General features: G+C 57.7%; 1 protein-coding gene across 1 annotated transcript in view; it reads left to right on the top strand.

Moving 5' to 3' along the window:
- The window catches only part of SH3PXD2A (SH3 and PX domains 2A), a 237,123-nt gene that overhangs the window by 209,424 nt on the left and 11,558 nt on the right, over positions 1-16,141 (top strand). The window contains 5 exon segments of the mRNA XM_044916140.1: positions 3,109-3,192; positions 8,129-8,246; positions 11,899-12,236; positions 13,278-13,327; positions 15,910-16,029. Coding sequence (XP_044772075.1) covers positions 3,109-3,192; positions 8,129-8,246; positions 11,899-12,236; positions 13,278-13,327; positions 15,910-16,029 — 710 coding nt within the window.

The following is a 16,141-nucleotide window of genomic DNA, read 5'->3' as shown; positions in this document are numbered from 1 at the left end:
CCCCCCCCCCCCCACCGCCGGGCCAGCACTGGCCTGGTCAGCCTGTCTGTGGACTCTGGTATTCGCCAGAGCAGGCTTCCTGAGCCACCTCCAGTTCCTGGCTGCCTGCTCCTAGTAACTGCCAAACCCCCCCCATGTCCTGGCAGGAACGCTTGCCCTAACGGTCAGTAGGGATGGTCCAAACGGGCACATCTGAGAGCCAGGGCGATGGAGGCCTGTCACCCAGGGCTCAGGCCACCTCCAGGCCTGTTACTGCCCCCCCCCACACACACACACACCCTCCCTTCCATGCTGCCCAGGCCAGAATAAGCAGCCTGCCAAGCAAAGCGCCAGCTCCCTCTTCCGCCTTCCCCTGAACGTCAGTTACTGTGGGCGGTTGGAACCCCACCCTGCTGCCCGTGGAAATGTTTTATTTCAGTCCCTTGACTGGTGCTGCAGCCCCTGTTGCCTGACAGGTTTCCAGGGACCAGGCTCCATCCGGAAGGGTTTGCATGTTCAGGCTGGGGGCTCGGTCCTTCCTGGCTGCTCCAGAGCCCTGGGGCTGGGCCTGCACCCAATCTCACCTCTGGGTCTCTGCAGTGGTGGAGGATTTTAGCCCCTTAGCTCCTCCTACCCACTTCCACATGCTGGGGTCACCCCGGGCTCTCTCAGGAATAACAATCCCTAGGATATAGGGTGAGGTCTTATTCACTCCCAGGTGTGTGGCCTCGTACTTTAAAGGCCTTCCCCACCACCCTAGGAGGCCCTGTTATCATCCCCTTTTTCCAGATGCAGGAACTGAGGCTTCCAGACGGTTAGCTACATGCTTGTCCTCGTAAGGCTTGAGCCTCGGTCAGCTTCCTTGGCCCAGTGCTCTTCACCACTGCGCCCTAGGGCTGTCCATGAAGCATTCTGCTTGTAAGCAACTCTGAGGGGTATGTGTGCGTGTGTGTGTGTGTAATCGGAGCCCCTCCTGAAAAGGCTATGCTAAGATTGTCAGAGCAGAGATGTCAGGAGACAGAGGACAGGACAGAGTAGGCTGGAGAGGTGTGTGTGCACAGAAGCCTGTCTGGCTTGAAGAGAGGGCTTTGCAGAGAACAAGCAGTAGCAGGTTGTAGAGGACTTGGACCTTGCTGGAGAAAGAATCAGGCGGCCAGTGCAGGTTTGTGTGTGTGTGCCAGTCTCCCCCCACCCACCCCCCCAGCAGTGTTTGGGCAGCTGGGAATTTCATCATCCTATCTTGGGCATCTCCACCCCGCTGGACAGGAGGGCTCGGGGCTCAGTCTCCCAGCCCAAGGCCCCAGCATCTCTGTGGTGTGTCCACCAGTCTCTCTCTACCCACCTCCATCTCTCCTCCAGGCCTTTTGCCATCCCATCAAATCTCCCCGAAGGACTCGTGTTTCCTTGCTTTGGAAAGAAGAGACAGTTGGCTGTTTTGGTTAATTTCTGTTATCAGACATTCTGGTATCTGCTCGTATTCTTCTGAGAGGTTAGCAGTAGGAGGTAGGAGGACTGGGGTGGAGGTTGAAGACCCTCTTACCCACTGATGATGATGGGGGCCACGCCCAACACTGGCAAGGTGCTTTTGTGAAGCACTCGATCCATTGCCTCTGAGAGGTCCGGATAGGTGTCACCTCCCCAGAGCCTCCGGGTCAGTTTGTGGCAGAGGCAGACCCGGAACCCAGGTCTCTGCCGGTGCCCCCATGCCCTGGAAACTTCCTCCCTGGTGGGCTTTGCATCAGCACCAGCCTCTTGTTGGGGCCTTTTCCCTTGCTGGTGGGCTAGGGGGCGCAGAGTCAAGGAGGAAGAACATCATCCGGCCAAGAGTCTGGGCTCCAGAGCCAGACCATCTAGATCTGTGTGCTCCCCCGACACTTAGGTGTGTTACTCAGAGGGTTTCTTAACACCCCTGCGTCTCTGGCTTCCTGTTTCTAATGTGGAGATGGTGCCGACAGCTCAGAGCTTTTGTGAGGCTTCAGCAAGATAGTCCTCGTACGTGGTTGAAACTAGAGAGAGACCACTTATGGCTAAGGGGGCCCCCGGCCCGGGCATCAGCCGAACTCCTCCACCCCCAGGGAAACCACAGAACACACCTGCCCGGGAGGTCAGCTGTCAGAGTCCTTCCCAGTCTGGCCTCAGACAGGATCTCATTTATTTTCCAGAGCCTGTTGAGTCCCTTGTCCCCTCCCATGCCTGGGCAGGTGGTGTCAACCCCCGTGACAGATGAGGGAACAGGCTTAGAGAAGGACAGAAGCCTGCCCCAGGTGACACAGTAACCTGGCAGTGAGACCTCACCTGAATGCATACCTCCAACTTTTTGTCCAGGCCTCCTGCTTACAAGAGGCAGGTCAAACAAGACACTGCTCCTCCCTCAAGGGAAGCAAATACTTCCCAGGAGGCTTGGCTCAGGTGTGTCTGGACAGTTTTCCCTTGACTCTGACTGCTGGCCTCCCTCCCCTATACTTGGGCAACCTGCCACCCAGTTTCTGCAGTGCCAGGAGGTGGGGGCCCCGGGGGTGCTGCCCCGGTCTGGGGTCCATTCCACCGGGGCAGCCCAGAGGAAGGCAGAGGGCTGGTGGAGCTGGGCCACAGCAACCAGAGGAGCAGCACAGGATGCCACCGCAGAGACGGGGGGCTAGACGGGGGGGTCTGCAGCACTGAGAAGCTGGGGGGCGGGTCCCCTGTTGTTGCAGATCCAGCGGGCAGTGTGCAGTGAAGGAGCAGAATCAAGGCCCATGGCATCCATCCCTGTGTGCATTTCACTCCACAACATTTCCTAGCTACCGGCCGCGTGCCAGGCCCTGTGCTGGGCCCCACGACTGCCTGGAGGGCCGTCCCTGTGCCAGGCTGGGGCCAAGGACCCTTTTCACCTCTCAGGTGCTAGGATTCGAAGTTCTCAGCCCCTCCTAGGCTCACGGGTATAAACCATAGCCTTTCCCCTGGTGCTGGTGGTGTCACCGGGCAGATCTGCCCCCGTCCGGCAGGTGCGTGCCGCTGGGTCCCTGTGATGAGGACCTGGGAGTATGAACCTTCCCTCCCGCCATCCCTCCCCTGCCCCATCTCATCCTCATCTCCATTCTCTCCGCCGGTTCCGTCGGCCGCGTGTTCCATTGCCATCTCCCACACCAGTATCCAAGAGACGCAAGGCCCATCTGCGGCGTCTGGATCGCCGGTGGACCCTGGGCGGGATGGTCAACAGGCAGCACAGCCGAGGTGACTGTGGGAGCCGGCTTCTCTTGACCCGCAGCTGCCGCCTCTGTCCCTCTCGCTCACGCGCTAACGCCCTGCCTCCTCTCTGAGCTCTGCTCCTCTCTTCCCTGTGGCCTCCTCACCCGGATTCGGCAGCCAGACTTTCTCTCACATTCTGCGGCTGGGGGCCGTCGGGGAGGAGGGCACAGGGGGCTGCCTGGGAATTGGGGGTGGCTCTGGCTTCTGCCAGCATCTGGCGGGTGGGGGTCATGGGACCCACAACGTGATTGTGGGGGCAGCTGGACTAAGAAAGGCCGCATTTGCCCTGGAAGCTTCAGATGAAGAGAATTGGGGGTGTGTCCGTCTGTGCAGCGCTGTCCTGCTCGTCCTTCACCCTTCATTGCCCGCTTCCTCTCAGAAGGTGCTCCCTCAGCCGAAGCTGGTCTAGCCATTCCTTAGGCACGGAGTGGGAAGCAGGACCAGCCCACAGCCCCCCTCCTTCAGCCAGCTAGCTCCAGGGAAATTAGAAAGGGAGCAAAAGCCAGTCCCGGCTTGGTCCCGGGGCACGGCCCCAGCCAGCTCTGAAGGCGGCGGCGGGTTCAGCCAGGAGCCTCCAGCATCTTCAGCACTAGGCGTTGGCACTTTGTGAGGGCCCCGATCAAGAAGATTCCAGGGAGGCCCCTGGCCTGCCACCCAGGCTGATCGGAAATCAGGACATTTGTAGGTGTAGGGCCTTTCCAACATCTAGGAGCTTGGGAAGTAGGGAGTTCAGGGGTGAGCCTCTGAACACCTAAACGTCTCCGGAGCCCACAAGCCAGCGGGGGCTCATTTCTCCTGTCCCGCAGAGAGCACAGCTGGAAGGGCGTGTTCTAGCGCAGCAGGGATGCCCCGTGACTCTCACCCCCACCCCCAAAGCTTGTTCCTCAACAACCCTGAGACCATGTTTTGGTATCTGCCCCAAGCCCCAGGCCAGCAAGCCTGGACACCAAGGTGGCCACCGCCTGTGGCTGGCTCGGCGTCATGTTCAGAGCCCTGGTGGTGGGAGCCCAGCTTATCCTGAGGGTGGAGCAAGGGTTGGACCCTGAGGGCTGGAGCAGGGCAGGAGGCCAAGTCATGGAAGCAGCAAGAACAAGCTTGAACGTAAAGCAGAGGCACCCTAGACCTAGGAGTGGTGGGGCAGCGTTGCTGGGGGGCCGGGCTGGGACGCAGCCCTGAGCCTTGGCAGCAGAGGAGAGTGGGATGCTGGCCTGGAAAAACAGCGGAGACAAAGGTCTGGCCTTCCCCCCATCCCCTCCAGCATCTGCTCCACACTCCATCGTACACCAAGCCCCACACACGACTCTCTCCACAAGCTCACGGCCACTCACAAGTGACGAACGCGCCTACCCGTGCACCCAGCCCGCACACACCACTCACACGCCCACACACACAATTCCACTTATGCAAGCACATGTAGACCGTTTCACACACACATTTACGCTCACAGATGTGCCAGCTGGCTGCTCACGGCCATGATGTACATACCCCTCTGCAGCGGGGGCCGAGTACACGTACGGCTTCGTATACGGCCTCATACGTAACCCCCCCACCATATGTACACACACAGTGCGACACATGGACGCACATGCCCAGCGAAATGCGTAGTTCTATAGACAGCCATACATATGCAAATACGTAAGCAAACACAAGCCCACAACTTCTCTCCCTCCTGCCCTCCCTCCCTCTCTCTCCAATAAGATACCTAAACACGCATTATTTCCCAGTCTTAGCCCTAAGTTAAATCAGGGCTAAGTTAAATCAGGCAGCCAAGACAAACTTGCAGAAAGTTGGCTGGGAGAAAGTCCGCTGCTAACAGCGGAGCTGGTGGGGGGAAACAGGCGGTGGGTCATATACAACTAGACAAGAGAGAAGCTGTGCTTCCCCAGGGCCTCCACTCCCCAGCCCCTCCGCCAACTAGGCCTTTGGAAGCAAAGGCCTCTTGCAGTGGGGTTGGGTAGGTTGTGGGGGCCGGGAGGGGAGCCAGGGAGACTGCTGACGGAGGGGAAAGCATTTGAAAGAGGAGGCGTCTGTGGTTTGGAAACTGCAGGGCTCTCCAGCCCCCGCCTCCAAAACCAAAACAGGCCTGTCCACCTCCCCCAGCCACCCACCCACCCACCCACCCAGTGGGCGGCCTGGTCAGCCCTCCCTAGGGCGGAGTTGCCACCAACTCCTTTGATGGCACGTCAGAGTGACCACGGCCCCTCAGTGCTTCCCAGAAACCCTGAGGTGCCCCCCAGGGCTTACAGCGCCCCTCTCCTCCACTTTGATTCCTAAGGGTCTCTTCTAGAGACTCGAAGCACCCCGAATGGCTCAGCCCCACCCTGAGACCATTTCAGTTTGTCCGGGCATCCTCCATACTGGCTCCCCACTCCCCACCCCTGCCCCCAAGTGGGGTTGTGGCCTGGTCCACTAGAGGGGCCAGCTCTGCTGCTCCGTCCAGGGAAACCTGGGAGCTGGGAACCTGAGACCCACGTGGCACGTGTCTACATGGAGGTAAGCCACGCCTCTGCCACCGAAGCCACCATGACAGAAAAGTCAGCCCTCACCCAGACTGATTGGAAGAGTTGCCGTCTGAGTGCTCATCATCTAGAACCTGCACCGTGACGGGGCAGGACACACCTCTGAGCTGGCCAGACCTCTTCCTGGGACCATAAACTCCCAGACATCTGTGTTCATGGCAGCCTGAGGGCCACCAAGCACAGGGCATTTTGCAGGAGCAGCTCAGCTTTCCTGGGTAAGACAGAGGTGCTTGGCTCTGCCCTCCCTGAGAGGGTCAAGGGAGAGTAGGGCCCCTATGTGGCCCTTGGTGCTCTGTCCTCAGCACACACACCGGCGACTGCAGAGGCTGCTGTTTGGGCCTGACGGCTCCGGAGCCTGAGCCCACACATCCTGGTGAGGCCCTGTTCGCTGCCATGCAGCAGGGCAGGGCCCCTCTGATCTTTCTAAGAGAACGGCTGTAATTTTTCCCTGCAAAAGCAACTTTGCCTAGGAAAACTTTAATGATGGCTTCCTGCTGGAACCACAGGCTTTTTAAAAATAGCCCAGCTGAACAAAGGCAAAATGTGGAGCCCAGGCCTCGCCTCACCCTAACCTCAGAACCCTAGATCCCTGGGGCCTGGCGCTGCCCTTCTGGCCATGGCCCGGGCCAGGATTGACTGTGTCCCACTGGAAAATGGAGTGGGACCAGCAGCAGGCAGGAGCGCTGAGGGTTGGCCTGCAGAACACTGCACTTCTCAAAGGCCCGAGTCAGAATCTGGCTGGATGAGGTTCTCAGGCAGTGTTGGCAGCTCTCCTCAGCATGGCTGGAGGGGAATCTGAAAGCTTCCAGGAGTTAGTCGATGGTGAGAAAGGCCTGCCTCTGGGAAGAGCTCACCGTTGAGAAGAGCATGTTGAGGAATAGTGGAGGCTCCCATGGGTCGTCACCTACTTTTGCCTTTGGCGACCTTTTGGATGCAGCCAGGCCCATCAGCGCGGCCCCTGCAGCCCGGCAGGGAAGCCGCCTCCACCCCGGAGGGAGCAGCTACCTTGGCCCAGTGCCGGGCTATAGGCGGGACCCCGGTAATCCAGTGTGAACAGATGGGCCTCCTGCCGCAGGGGGCTGGGGTGGCAGCCGCCCCCCTCCCCCACTCCTGCCAGAGGCTCAGACCAGGCCGCCCATCAGGGTCCCGCTAAGGCGTCCAGGAGTTACCCTCACAGTTGGGAGCTGGGAGGAGGGGGGTAGGCATCTGAGAACCCGGCCTCCTGCTATTTTGAGCTCCTAGAAAGCCTCCCACTTAGTGCCCCTGTTCAGACAGCCTTGCCCTTCAACGATGCACTGCCTAGTCCCTTTGGAGCCCCCATTGTTGTGCCGGGCACAGGCTGGAGGGGCCAGCATGAGTTTGGGGTGACCCGCTCAAAAGGTGTGGCCAGGGGGCCAGTTCTGTCTAGCTCAGCTCCTCATTCTCCCAGACGGTGAGGGTGGGGATATGTGTGCTCCTTCCTGAGACCTGAACGTTCCCCTGGGGAGGCTCTCCACCCAGGAGGCGGGGTGTCTGTGGCCGGCAGCTGTGGGTCACAGAAGCACCTCCCTGGAAGCCTGAGCTAGGGCCCAGGCAGAGGCAGCAGGGGCCCCTGCAGGAGAGAAGCCGAAGGAATCCAGGAAGCTGGAGCTGTCCCCACACCTGTCCTCCCAGGCTTTTCCTGAGTTCCCATAGGGCGCCTCCTTCCCAGTACCTGGGGGGGACCCTGGAGCAGGCAGCTCCGCACACGGGCACTGCCAAGCCGGGCGGTTAGCTTGGCACTCTGGGAGGCCCCGCCTGGTGGCTGCACTCGGTGCTGCCATCGATCCTTTGGCCGCCAGACCCTTGTCTTAAAACACATGTAACTGTTCCCATAGAACACGTGTTCCCCACAATCCTCTGGGGGAAATGACCTGATGAGGCGATCGAATTAGTGGTCAGGGGAGCCTTCACCAAGGAGGTGCCCCTGGAGCTGCCGGAAGGTCAGACAGAGGCAGGACCTAAGGGGTAGAGGTGGGAGAGGGACTCCGAGAACCAGTCTAGGGCACGGATGGAAGCATGGCATGTTCAGGGAAGGGGAGGGCATGCCGGGGGGCCTCCAGACATCCCAGGGACTTCCTGCCTCAGGCCCCACGAGGAGCAGATTCCTCTAGCTGTGCCCTCCGCTGGGGGAGCTTTGGGGGCCCTGAGGACCCCGGGCCCCAGCACCCAGTGGCTGTTAGTGGGCTGGGAGGCTGGGAGAGCCAGCACTGTACTGTCAGGGCTGAGCCAGGCCGCCCGGGGCCCCCGCTGGCTTCTGCACACACCGGGAGCAGCAGTGAGGCGCCCAGCTGAGCAGGGCCAGGCCAGGGGAGGAGAAGACAGGAAGGATGGCCTGCACTCCAGCCTCAAATAACCGCGCCTCCTTGCTTCACTCCCCACAGAGGAGAAGTACGTCACTGTGCAGCCTTACACCAGCCAAAGCAAGGACGAGATTGGCTTTGAGAAGGGCGTCACTGTGGAAGTGATCCGGAAGAATTTGGAGGGCTGGTGGTACATCAGGTAGGAGCCTCAGCAGAAGAAAGAGCTACCTCTGCCCACCACCACCCGCCCCGGCCCCAAGCAGCAGGGCCAATGGCAGAAGGGCCGTGGGTTCCGGTGGCAGGCAGATGCTGACGGCGGCTGTGTGCCCACAGCCCGGGCTTGGCTGCTTCTGCACGGCTGAATGGCTCGACCAGAGCGCTTGTCTTGCAGCTTCTCCCCTGGGACACGGAAAGCAGAGCCAGAGTTGTGGCTCAGCTCGCAGGCCATGGTGCAATCCCTGACCCGTGCATCTGCCAAGAGGGTCCAGCACATCTGAATTTGGTTTTCTGTGTCCGGCCTTGGCCTCCTGGTGCGCTCTGTAGCTCAGGCCGCCCGAAGCACCTGCATCCGCAGGCCTTGTTGAGGTCCTGGCAGGCAGCCCCTGCTACCCACAGCTCAACACCGGGGGCCCCAGATGCCGGCTCTGCCCAGGCTGTTCCCCTCTGCGGGGCTGGCTCCTGGGGTTGAGAGAGCCAGGGCAGAAGCCAGGCCTGAGCCCAGGCCTAGGTCAGAGGCCTCCTCCCCCTTGCAGGACCAAATCACATTTCCCAGCTGAGAAACGCATGTGAGAGTGTGGGGAGGGGAGTGGGGAGCTTTCTCAGCAGTCCTGGAAGCAAACTCAAGCCTGTGGGCTTCACTCACCTCTCCCCTACCAAGTCCTGCCCTCCAGTCCCCTCTGCCCTGGGGCTCTGAGGCCAGCCAGCACCCTCCCAGGGGGGCCTTGTTTGCAGGAAATGTTTCTGGGTGCTTTAGAAGTGGCTCAGCTGTGGTGATTTCACCCAGTTTCTGACAGTCCCGCATCTGTGGGCTCGGGACCACTCCTCAGCCCATCACACCTGGGAAGCCCAGACCCACTGTGGGCAGGATGTGAGCTCTGAGCCATTCCCACAGTGGGAACAGGATTGAACAAGGGACGTGGACACTCATAAGACAGTATCTCGGACCACAGCAGACAATGGTGTCAAGATTGGGTGAAGGTCACTGGCCTCATGGGATTCAGCCTTGATGTGACCTGACCAGACGTAGCCGCCCCTGCCCTTGGCCCCATGCATACCAGTCAGGAGGGCTGGGCGGTCCCTTTCTGCTCTGTTGGGTGAGACAGGACCATGTGCCTGCACATATGTTGCCCAAAGCCACTGCCCCTAGACTTTCACGTTCTCTAAGAAACTAGACCCAACCCCCAAATCCAGCAACCACAAGTCAACATGGGAAGGCCAGCAAACATTCTAAGGCAGGCTGGTAACCTAAACCACTTGCCTGGGGGTTATCTACAAGGCTGCTGGGGTCTTTTAGTTTCTTAAAATGCCCAACAAGGTCACTCCAAGCTGTCTCTTCTTGTCAACTCTTGTCCCCATGGCCTAACCCTTTAGCTCTCAGTGGGAGCTTCAACTGAGAAAACCCTCCTGAAAAGATTCCACCTTAGGAAGGCTGCCAGACACCCCCTGAAATATGTCATTTCCCACCATTCCAGGCTCTATGTTGATCCTCATTTCCTGCCTGTCTTCTCCCCTCTCCCCTCACACACACATACCCTCCCTCTCTCTCCCTCCCTCCTTTTCCAGTTTGCTTCCCTCTGGAGTCGTTCCGTGCTCCAGAGCTGGGAAGCAGATGTGAGAGAGCTGGACCCAGACACACACAGCCGCTCCTGATTCCCCTGAATCTCTCTGCCCGGAATCTAATTTTATCCATGTAACACCAGAGGAGCACAACAGGGCTTGAAATGCAAGCACTCAGGGCAGTGAGCAGGCCTGACCATCACTCCCACAAGACCCTGCTCCCCATCTCCCCAGTGTTCTCGTAGGAAAACCCCTGCAACAGCCAGCAGGTTCTTCTTCATCTTTTCTCTGAGATGCGGGAGCACCAGGTTCTGGGCCAGATGCTGCCAACAGCTAACCTCGGGCCCTCTGCTGCTTGCTTGGCTTTTCTGAGACTTGCATCTTGACTCATCTGTAAGATTAGGCATCTTTACATCTTTTGTTTCCATCCACCCCTGAAATTTCTGTGCTTCTCTCTGCACCCATTACCTTGGGAAGCCAGGCCAGCCCCTTAACTTCCATCCATTTGTTAACTGATGTCTGCCTTCCAAGCCCCAAACAGGGGCGAGGGCCAGGCCAGTGAGCTTGGGACAGCCTGCCTGTACGTTCCAGTGGTGTGAACATAAGAAGCCACCTCCTCCCTAAGCTTTCCAGCAAAGCTCAGACGTGCTGATACAAACTTTAGCTTTCATGTTCCTTTTTCTCTCACCTAATGAACACCCAACAAGGTCAGATCAGGGAGGCAGGAGAGGGGGGACTGTCAGACATCTGGCATGGAGGAGCCATTCCAAAGAGCCAGATGTATCCCAGGGAGCAGACAGGGACACTGCAACCCAGACTCAGGGGCATTGGCCAGCAAGTGCTGGCCCAGGAAGTAAGCTCTTCATGGGCTTGAGGAAAAGCTCTCAACACCATGGGGAAAAAAGGAAAAAGCTGCTTTTCAGAAGTCATCAAATCACCTCAAATTAAGCCAGCCCTATCATTTGCCTTTTGCTCTTGTTTATGGGTTTTGATTTTGTTTTGCTTTTGTTTTGTTTCATTTTGGTTTTGTTTTGCCATGCCAAAGGTTTTCATTTTATCCAGTCATGTGCTTTTAGTCTTTCCATTTATGGTTTTGGCTTTTGGAGTCCTATTTAGAAAGATTTTCTCCCATCCAAGTACTAACCAGGCCCGACCAACCCCCAAGATTAAGCAAATATTCACAACTTGCGTTTTTTATTTTGCTCTATGGTGTGAGGCCAGGATCACACTTGCTTTTCCTAATTGAGTAATCAGTCATCTCCAAGTGGGTTATTGATACCTCGACCCTACCTAATTTGAAATGTTACCTTTTTTTTTTTTAAAGATTTTATTCATTTATTATAGAGAGAGAGCACGCGTGCAGAGAGCAGGCATAGGGGCAGAGGGAGAAGCAGACTCCCCGCTGAGCAGGGAGCCCGATGCGGGGCTCGATCCCAGGACCCTGGGATCATGACCTGAGCCAAAGGCAGATGCTTAACGGACTGAGCCACCCAGGCGCCCCTCTGGATAAATTTTTGCAGCTACTCTATCCCCTGCAGAAGAGAAAAAAAATTGAGCTCCAGGGTAGAGACTTGTCCAAGGGACCAGAGACCAGAAGTCGGGGCTCCTACCTTCTCTTACTATGCTGCTTCTTCACCTCTCTGATAACACTTCCCTTTGCCAGGGGGCACCCAGCTAATGCACTGCATTCACACCTGCTCTTATCTTCTCTCTAGCGTTGCCCTCTCTGTTGTGAGGCAGCAGGCTACTGTGGAGTCTACCTTTTGGGCACCTCCGAATCTGAGGAGTCTTCTAATCCTGACGCCCCACATTTGCCTGACTTTGCAGAGCACGAGAGCCCACACCAGGAGGGATCAGGCAGAGAGCAAGGAGACAGAGAGGAAGAACTGGTGTTCTAGAAGTCTTTTCCACCGGCTCTCAGTTCCACTCCCCTCCAGAGTAGTGGGATTGCCAGGTGTCGGAGAACACGGTCGAAAAGGCTCAGCTGGGCCCAGCCAGACGGAGCCTGGTGGGGTGTGAGGTCAGGCAGCCGTGCTTGAGTGATGCCATGTTCCGCCCCTTCCCCCTGCCCGCAGGTACCTGGGCAAAGAGGGCTGGGCGCCAGCCTCTTACCTGAAGAAAGCCAAGGATGACCTGCCAGCCCGCAAGAAGAATCTGGCAGGCCCAGTGGAGATCATCGGGAACATCATGGAGATCAGCAACCTGCTGAACAAGAAGGCATCAGGGGATAAGGAGACTCTACCGGCCGAAGGCGAGGGCCCTGAGGCCCCCGTCACCAAGAAGGAGATCAGCCTGCCCATCCTCTGCAACGCCACCGGCAGTAGTGGCCTGGGCGTCCCTGAGCGGAGCGTCTCCAAGCTGGCCCAGGGCTCGCCAGCCGTGGCCAGGATTGCCCCGCAGAGGGCCCAGATCAGTAAGAACCTCCCTGACCCCCGCGTCCTCCCTGCACCGCTCTTTGGAAAGCGGCCACAGGGTGCAGGGAGATCTAGACTGACCCCAACCCTGGCCTCACTCTGTGGACTTGTTTCATGCTAATCGTGGGTGGACAAGGCAATTCCTCACAACTCTTGCACTGAAGATCAGTTACAGGAGTACGTAAGCCACTGGCATTCCCGCCTTTGCAGATCAGTGTGTCCCCCAGGCTGGGAAATGGGGCCCCCTGCGCAAGGCTGCTTTACAGACTGAAAGCCAGTAGAACATCTTTCCCGCCCTTACCCCTCCTCCCCTCCTTCCCTGTAGCCTCCCGCCAGTTACCTGAAGCCTAAAAGACTTGGGAGGAATGGCTGTACCTCTCCCCAAGCCGTCTGAGAGGCATTCTTTAGGGATATCCTCCATGCTTATAAGAGAAACCCGCTACCTGGCTCCCTCCAAATCTCTGTCCTTCCCTGGCTCAACAGCATCTTCAGTTCAAGGTTAAATTGTCCTACGTTATGAGACCAGCTTCTGTTTATGTCCAGCCATCCTTAAAATCTGGAGGAAAGCTGTTTTTTAGTTTAGTTCTGAACTTGGTTTTAAGTTAGCTCTTGTGCTTGAAACCTTTTGGGCACATCAGTCGGGAAGTGTGTCTTGGGCACCCACTCTTGCCTGGCAGCGTGCCAGCTTCTAAGGATTTGGTAGTGAGCGAAAAATAGACACGGTCTCTGCTCCTCTAACTTTTGAAAATCTGATAGAACTACTTACCCTTTTTCCTGAAGAATGCCTCTTTGTACATTTTGAAATGTGCACATCATTTTAGAGGGTTTGTGGATCCCCTGAAACACAGCCCAGGAAGCTTAGAGGTCTGTGGTTTCCTAGTGAAGAAACTACAGTGCCTGAGAGCACGGGTCCTTCCAGAATGTGGGACAAAACCAGGAACGTCCCAGGCTCGGGAGGTGGCCGTACCTAGGTTAGGCAGGTTCCAGCACTGTTGCCTATTGTCTGGCTGGGCTTTCTGAAGCCATGTGTCTTGTTTTAGGCTCCCCGAACCTAAGGACAAGGCCTCCACCTCGCAGAGAATCGAGCCTGGTACGTGCGCTGAATTTCTTCTCCCAGTTTTCTTCCTGTCTCTGGGGGTGCAACCTAACGGCCCCAGCTCATTGGTGGTCTCATTTCAGTGCCTGTCAGTCCAGGGGTTTTCCAGGGCCCTGCTAGGCTGCCAGCTTTGTGGGGCCAGGGGCAGAGAGGAAAGCCTGGCGATCCCAGCCATCCCAGGGGCCTCACTGGACAGTTTATATTCAAAACCGCAGTGCACTCCAAAGCTAAATCAGTCCATCCCGGCCACTCCACTGGCAGACATAAACGTTTAGACTGGCCAGCACGAGTGTCCAGCCAGGGCACTGCCAGGGGCTGGAAACGGGGCAGCCGTTCATGTGTGCCTGGAAGCCTTTCAGCTCCGCCTTCCTGGCCCAGGAGTAGCCAGTGGTTGCGGTGGATGCCAGAGCCTGCGAGGGCAGAGGGCAGCCCGGTGAGCACCCTCCGGGGAGGGGTAAATAGCCAGGACTCGTGTGTGCTGAAAGCGAGAGGCTCAACTTGCGGGGGTCCCTGGCTCCTTGGGGTGCGGGTCCCGGTGTGCTGACCATCGGGGAAGCAGATAGGCACTTGGGGTACGGGGCTTAGGTGGCCGTGATGCCGATGGCAGGCCGGAAGCCCTAGTACAGAGAACTCTCCTCGGGGGCAACGGGGTGCAGTGGAAAAGAGTGGGGCTTCGAGCCTACCGGGCGTGGATTCATATTCCACTTCTGACACTCAGGAATAGCAAGACCCTGGGCAAGTCCATTACCACCCGCGAGCCTTAATTTCCTCCTAAGATGGGGACAATGGCAGCCGTCTCCTAGAGCTGCGGGAAGGAGGGTATGGGATGGGTATGTGAGGGTTTCTGTTTCCCGTGTCAGCTGTCAGAGGGACTGCCTGCCACACCGTGTGGAGAAAGGTCCCTGCAGTCTCGCTGGGCTTAGTGGTAAGGGTCACCGTGATCCGTGACCTCTGCCCTGGAGAGGGGGGAGCAGCGTCCCAGGAAGAGCGGGCCGTCAGGAAACCGGTTTTGAGGATTACGCCCGTGGGGATGAGACCACCCCTGCCCTGGCCAGAAGCCCCAGGGGAGCTCCTATGTCATTGTCCCCTCGAGTTTTCCATGACTAAACCATGAGTTCTCCTGTCCTCCCCTCTCTCTCAGTCCCAGCGGATTATTTTCAGACAGACTCGAATTTGGCAAGAACGGGGTCGTCCTTCCACACAGACCGAATGCGGGGCTGCTAGACGCGGCTGAATCCCACCTGGCGGGGGGTCAGGGCTGGGCTGGGGCCTGGGCCGCATCTGCTCACACACACACACACCTGCAGGGCCAGGCATCAGGGCAGGGCAAGGCCCTCAAAAGCAGCTTCCTCCTGCCCTTCGCTCACTGCGACCCAAGGCAGCTGGGCTGTGACGGACAGGATTAGGACAGGCCGAGCCGTGAAGGATGCAGAAGGTTCCAAGGAATAGGGTGGTGTTTCGGAAGGAATGGTCAGCTCTAGCTTCTATTTGTGGAGCTCGTCCTGTGTCCCTGGCTAGACCAGAAGTTATGTATATATCTCAGTAATCCTCTCATGACCCGTTTTACGGACGAGGAAATTGAGACTCAGAGAGGTCACAGGCTTTGCCCAAGGCCGCACAGCTGGTGAGCTGCCGAGCTGGGACTGGAGCCCACACGTGTCCAGCTGCAAGGCAGAGGTCTTTTGAGGTCTTCCTGTTACACCACAGTGGCTTCCCTCTCCCTACCCGCTCCCTCCTCCCCCCACACACTTTTTTGTTTTGCTTTAACCCCTTTGTATGATACTGGGACCTACTGAAAGTAATGGGGCGGCATGAAATCCGTTTTGACCAGAGTAGAGAGGCCAGATGAAACTAGGATGTCCGCTTCATGAGGGCAAGGGGTTGTCCTCTTGGTTCACTGTTAAATGCCCAGTGCCTTTGACCGATGTCTGGCACCCAGAAGACGCACAATAATGTTTGTGCAGTAAATGAACAAGGCTCAGAAGTGATGGCCACAGCCAAATTCTAAATGTCCTTGAATGTCATGCTTAGATATTGGTGTCACCAATCCAGCATGTTCTACCCTGCCCACAGAACAGAGGGTCTCGAGTTTTGTTCAGTGCTTGCCTGACCATTTGGCAGCATCGCGATGAGCCACCGGGGGCCCTCCTCTCCCACCTCCACGCCCCCTTCCACCCCTCCCCGTCCCCGAAGAGATGCCAGATGTCACCCCTGCGGCCCCTCACCTCGACTTAAGGACGTGGCTCTCCTCCCACAGGGCAGTTGGCACAGGCTTTGTTACAACAACCTCTCTGCTTTTTAATTTTCCTTTGGGGACCTAGCCGTTGAAGCATCTCTAAACTGGACCTCCAGCGATGTCAGGGTAGAAATTACGGTTACTAACTGATCATTGTGATAGTGCAGAGGAGTTTCAAGTGAATCAGAGGTATTAGTGGAAAGTCTGCTCTGGAGAACAGTCTCTTGGGGGAGACAGCTTGAGCCGCGACAGATCCTTCCTCAGGCCGGTGGCCCCCCCCCGCTGGTGTAAACGCCTTCTGATAGGCGGGTTTTGCTGACTGAGCCCTTCTCTGCCTTAGGGGTTCCAGCTGCCCAAGCCGCCAGAGCCCCCTTCTGTTGAGGTGGAGTATTACACCATTGCCGAATTCCAGTCGTGCATCTCTGATGGCATCAGCTTTCGGGGTGGACAGAAGGCGGAGGTGAGTCTCGGCCATGAAGCGGAGGGCTTTAAGTCATGCTGCTCAAAGACCTGCCATGTTTCCCATTTATGCCTTGCTGGCAACGTGGCAGGGGGGTGGGCAGGAAAGACAA

This window comes from Neomonachus schauinslandi, chromosome 6 (assembly GCF_002201575.2).
Source record: "Neomonachus schauinslandi chromosome 6, ASM220157v2, whole genome shotgun sequence".
Classification (NCBI taxonomy): domain Eukaryota; kingdom Metazoa; phylum Chordata; class Mammalia; order Carnivora; family Phocidae; genus Neomonachus; species Neomonachus schauinslandi.
This window is presented reverse-complemented; position numbering and strand designations above follow the sequence as displayed.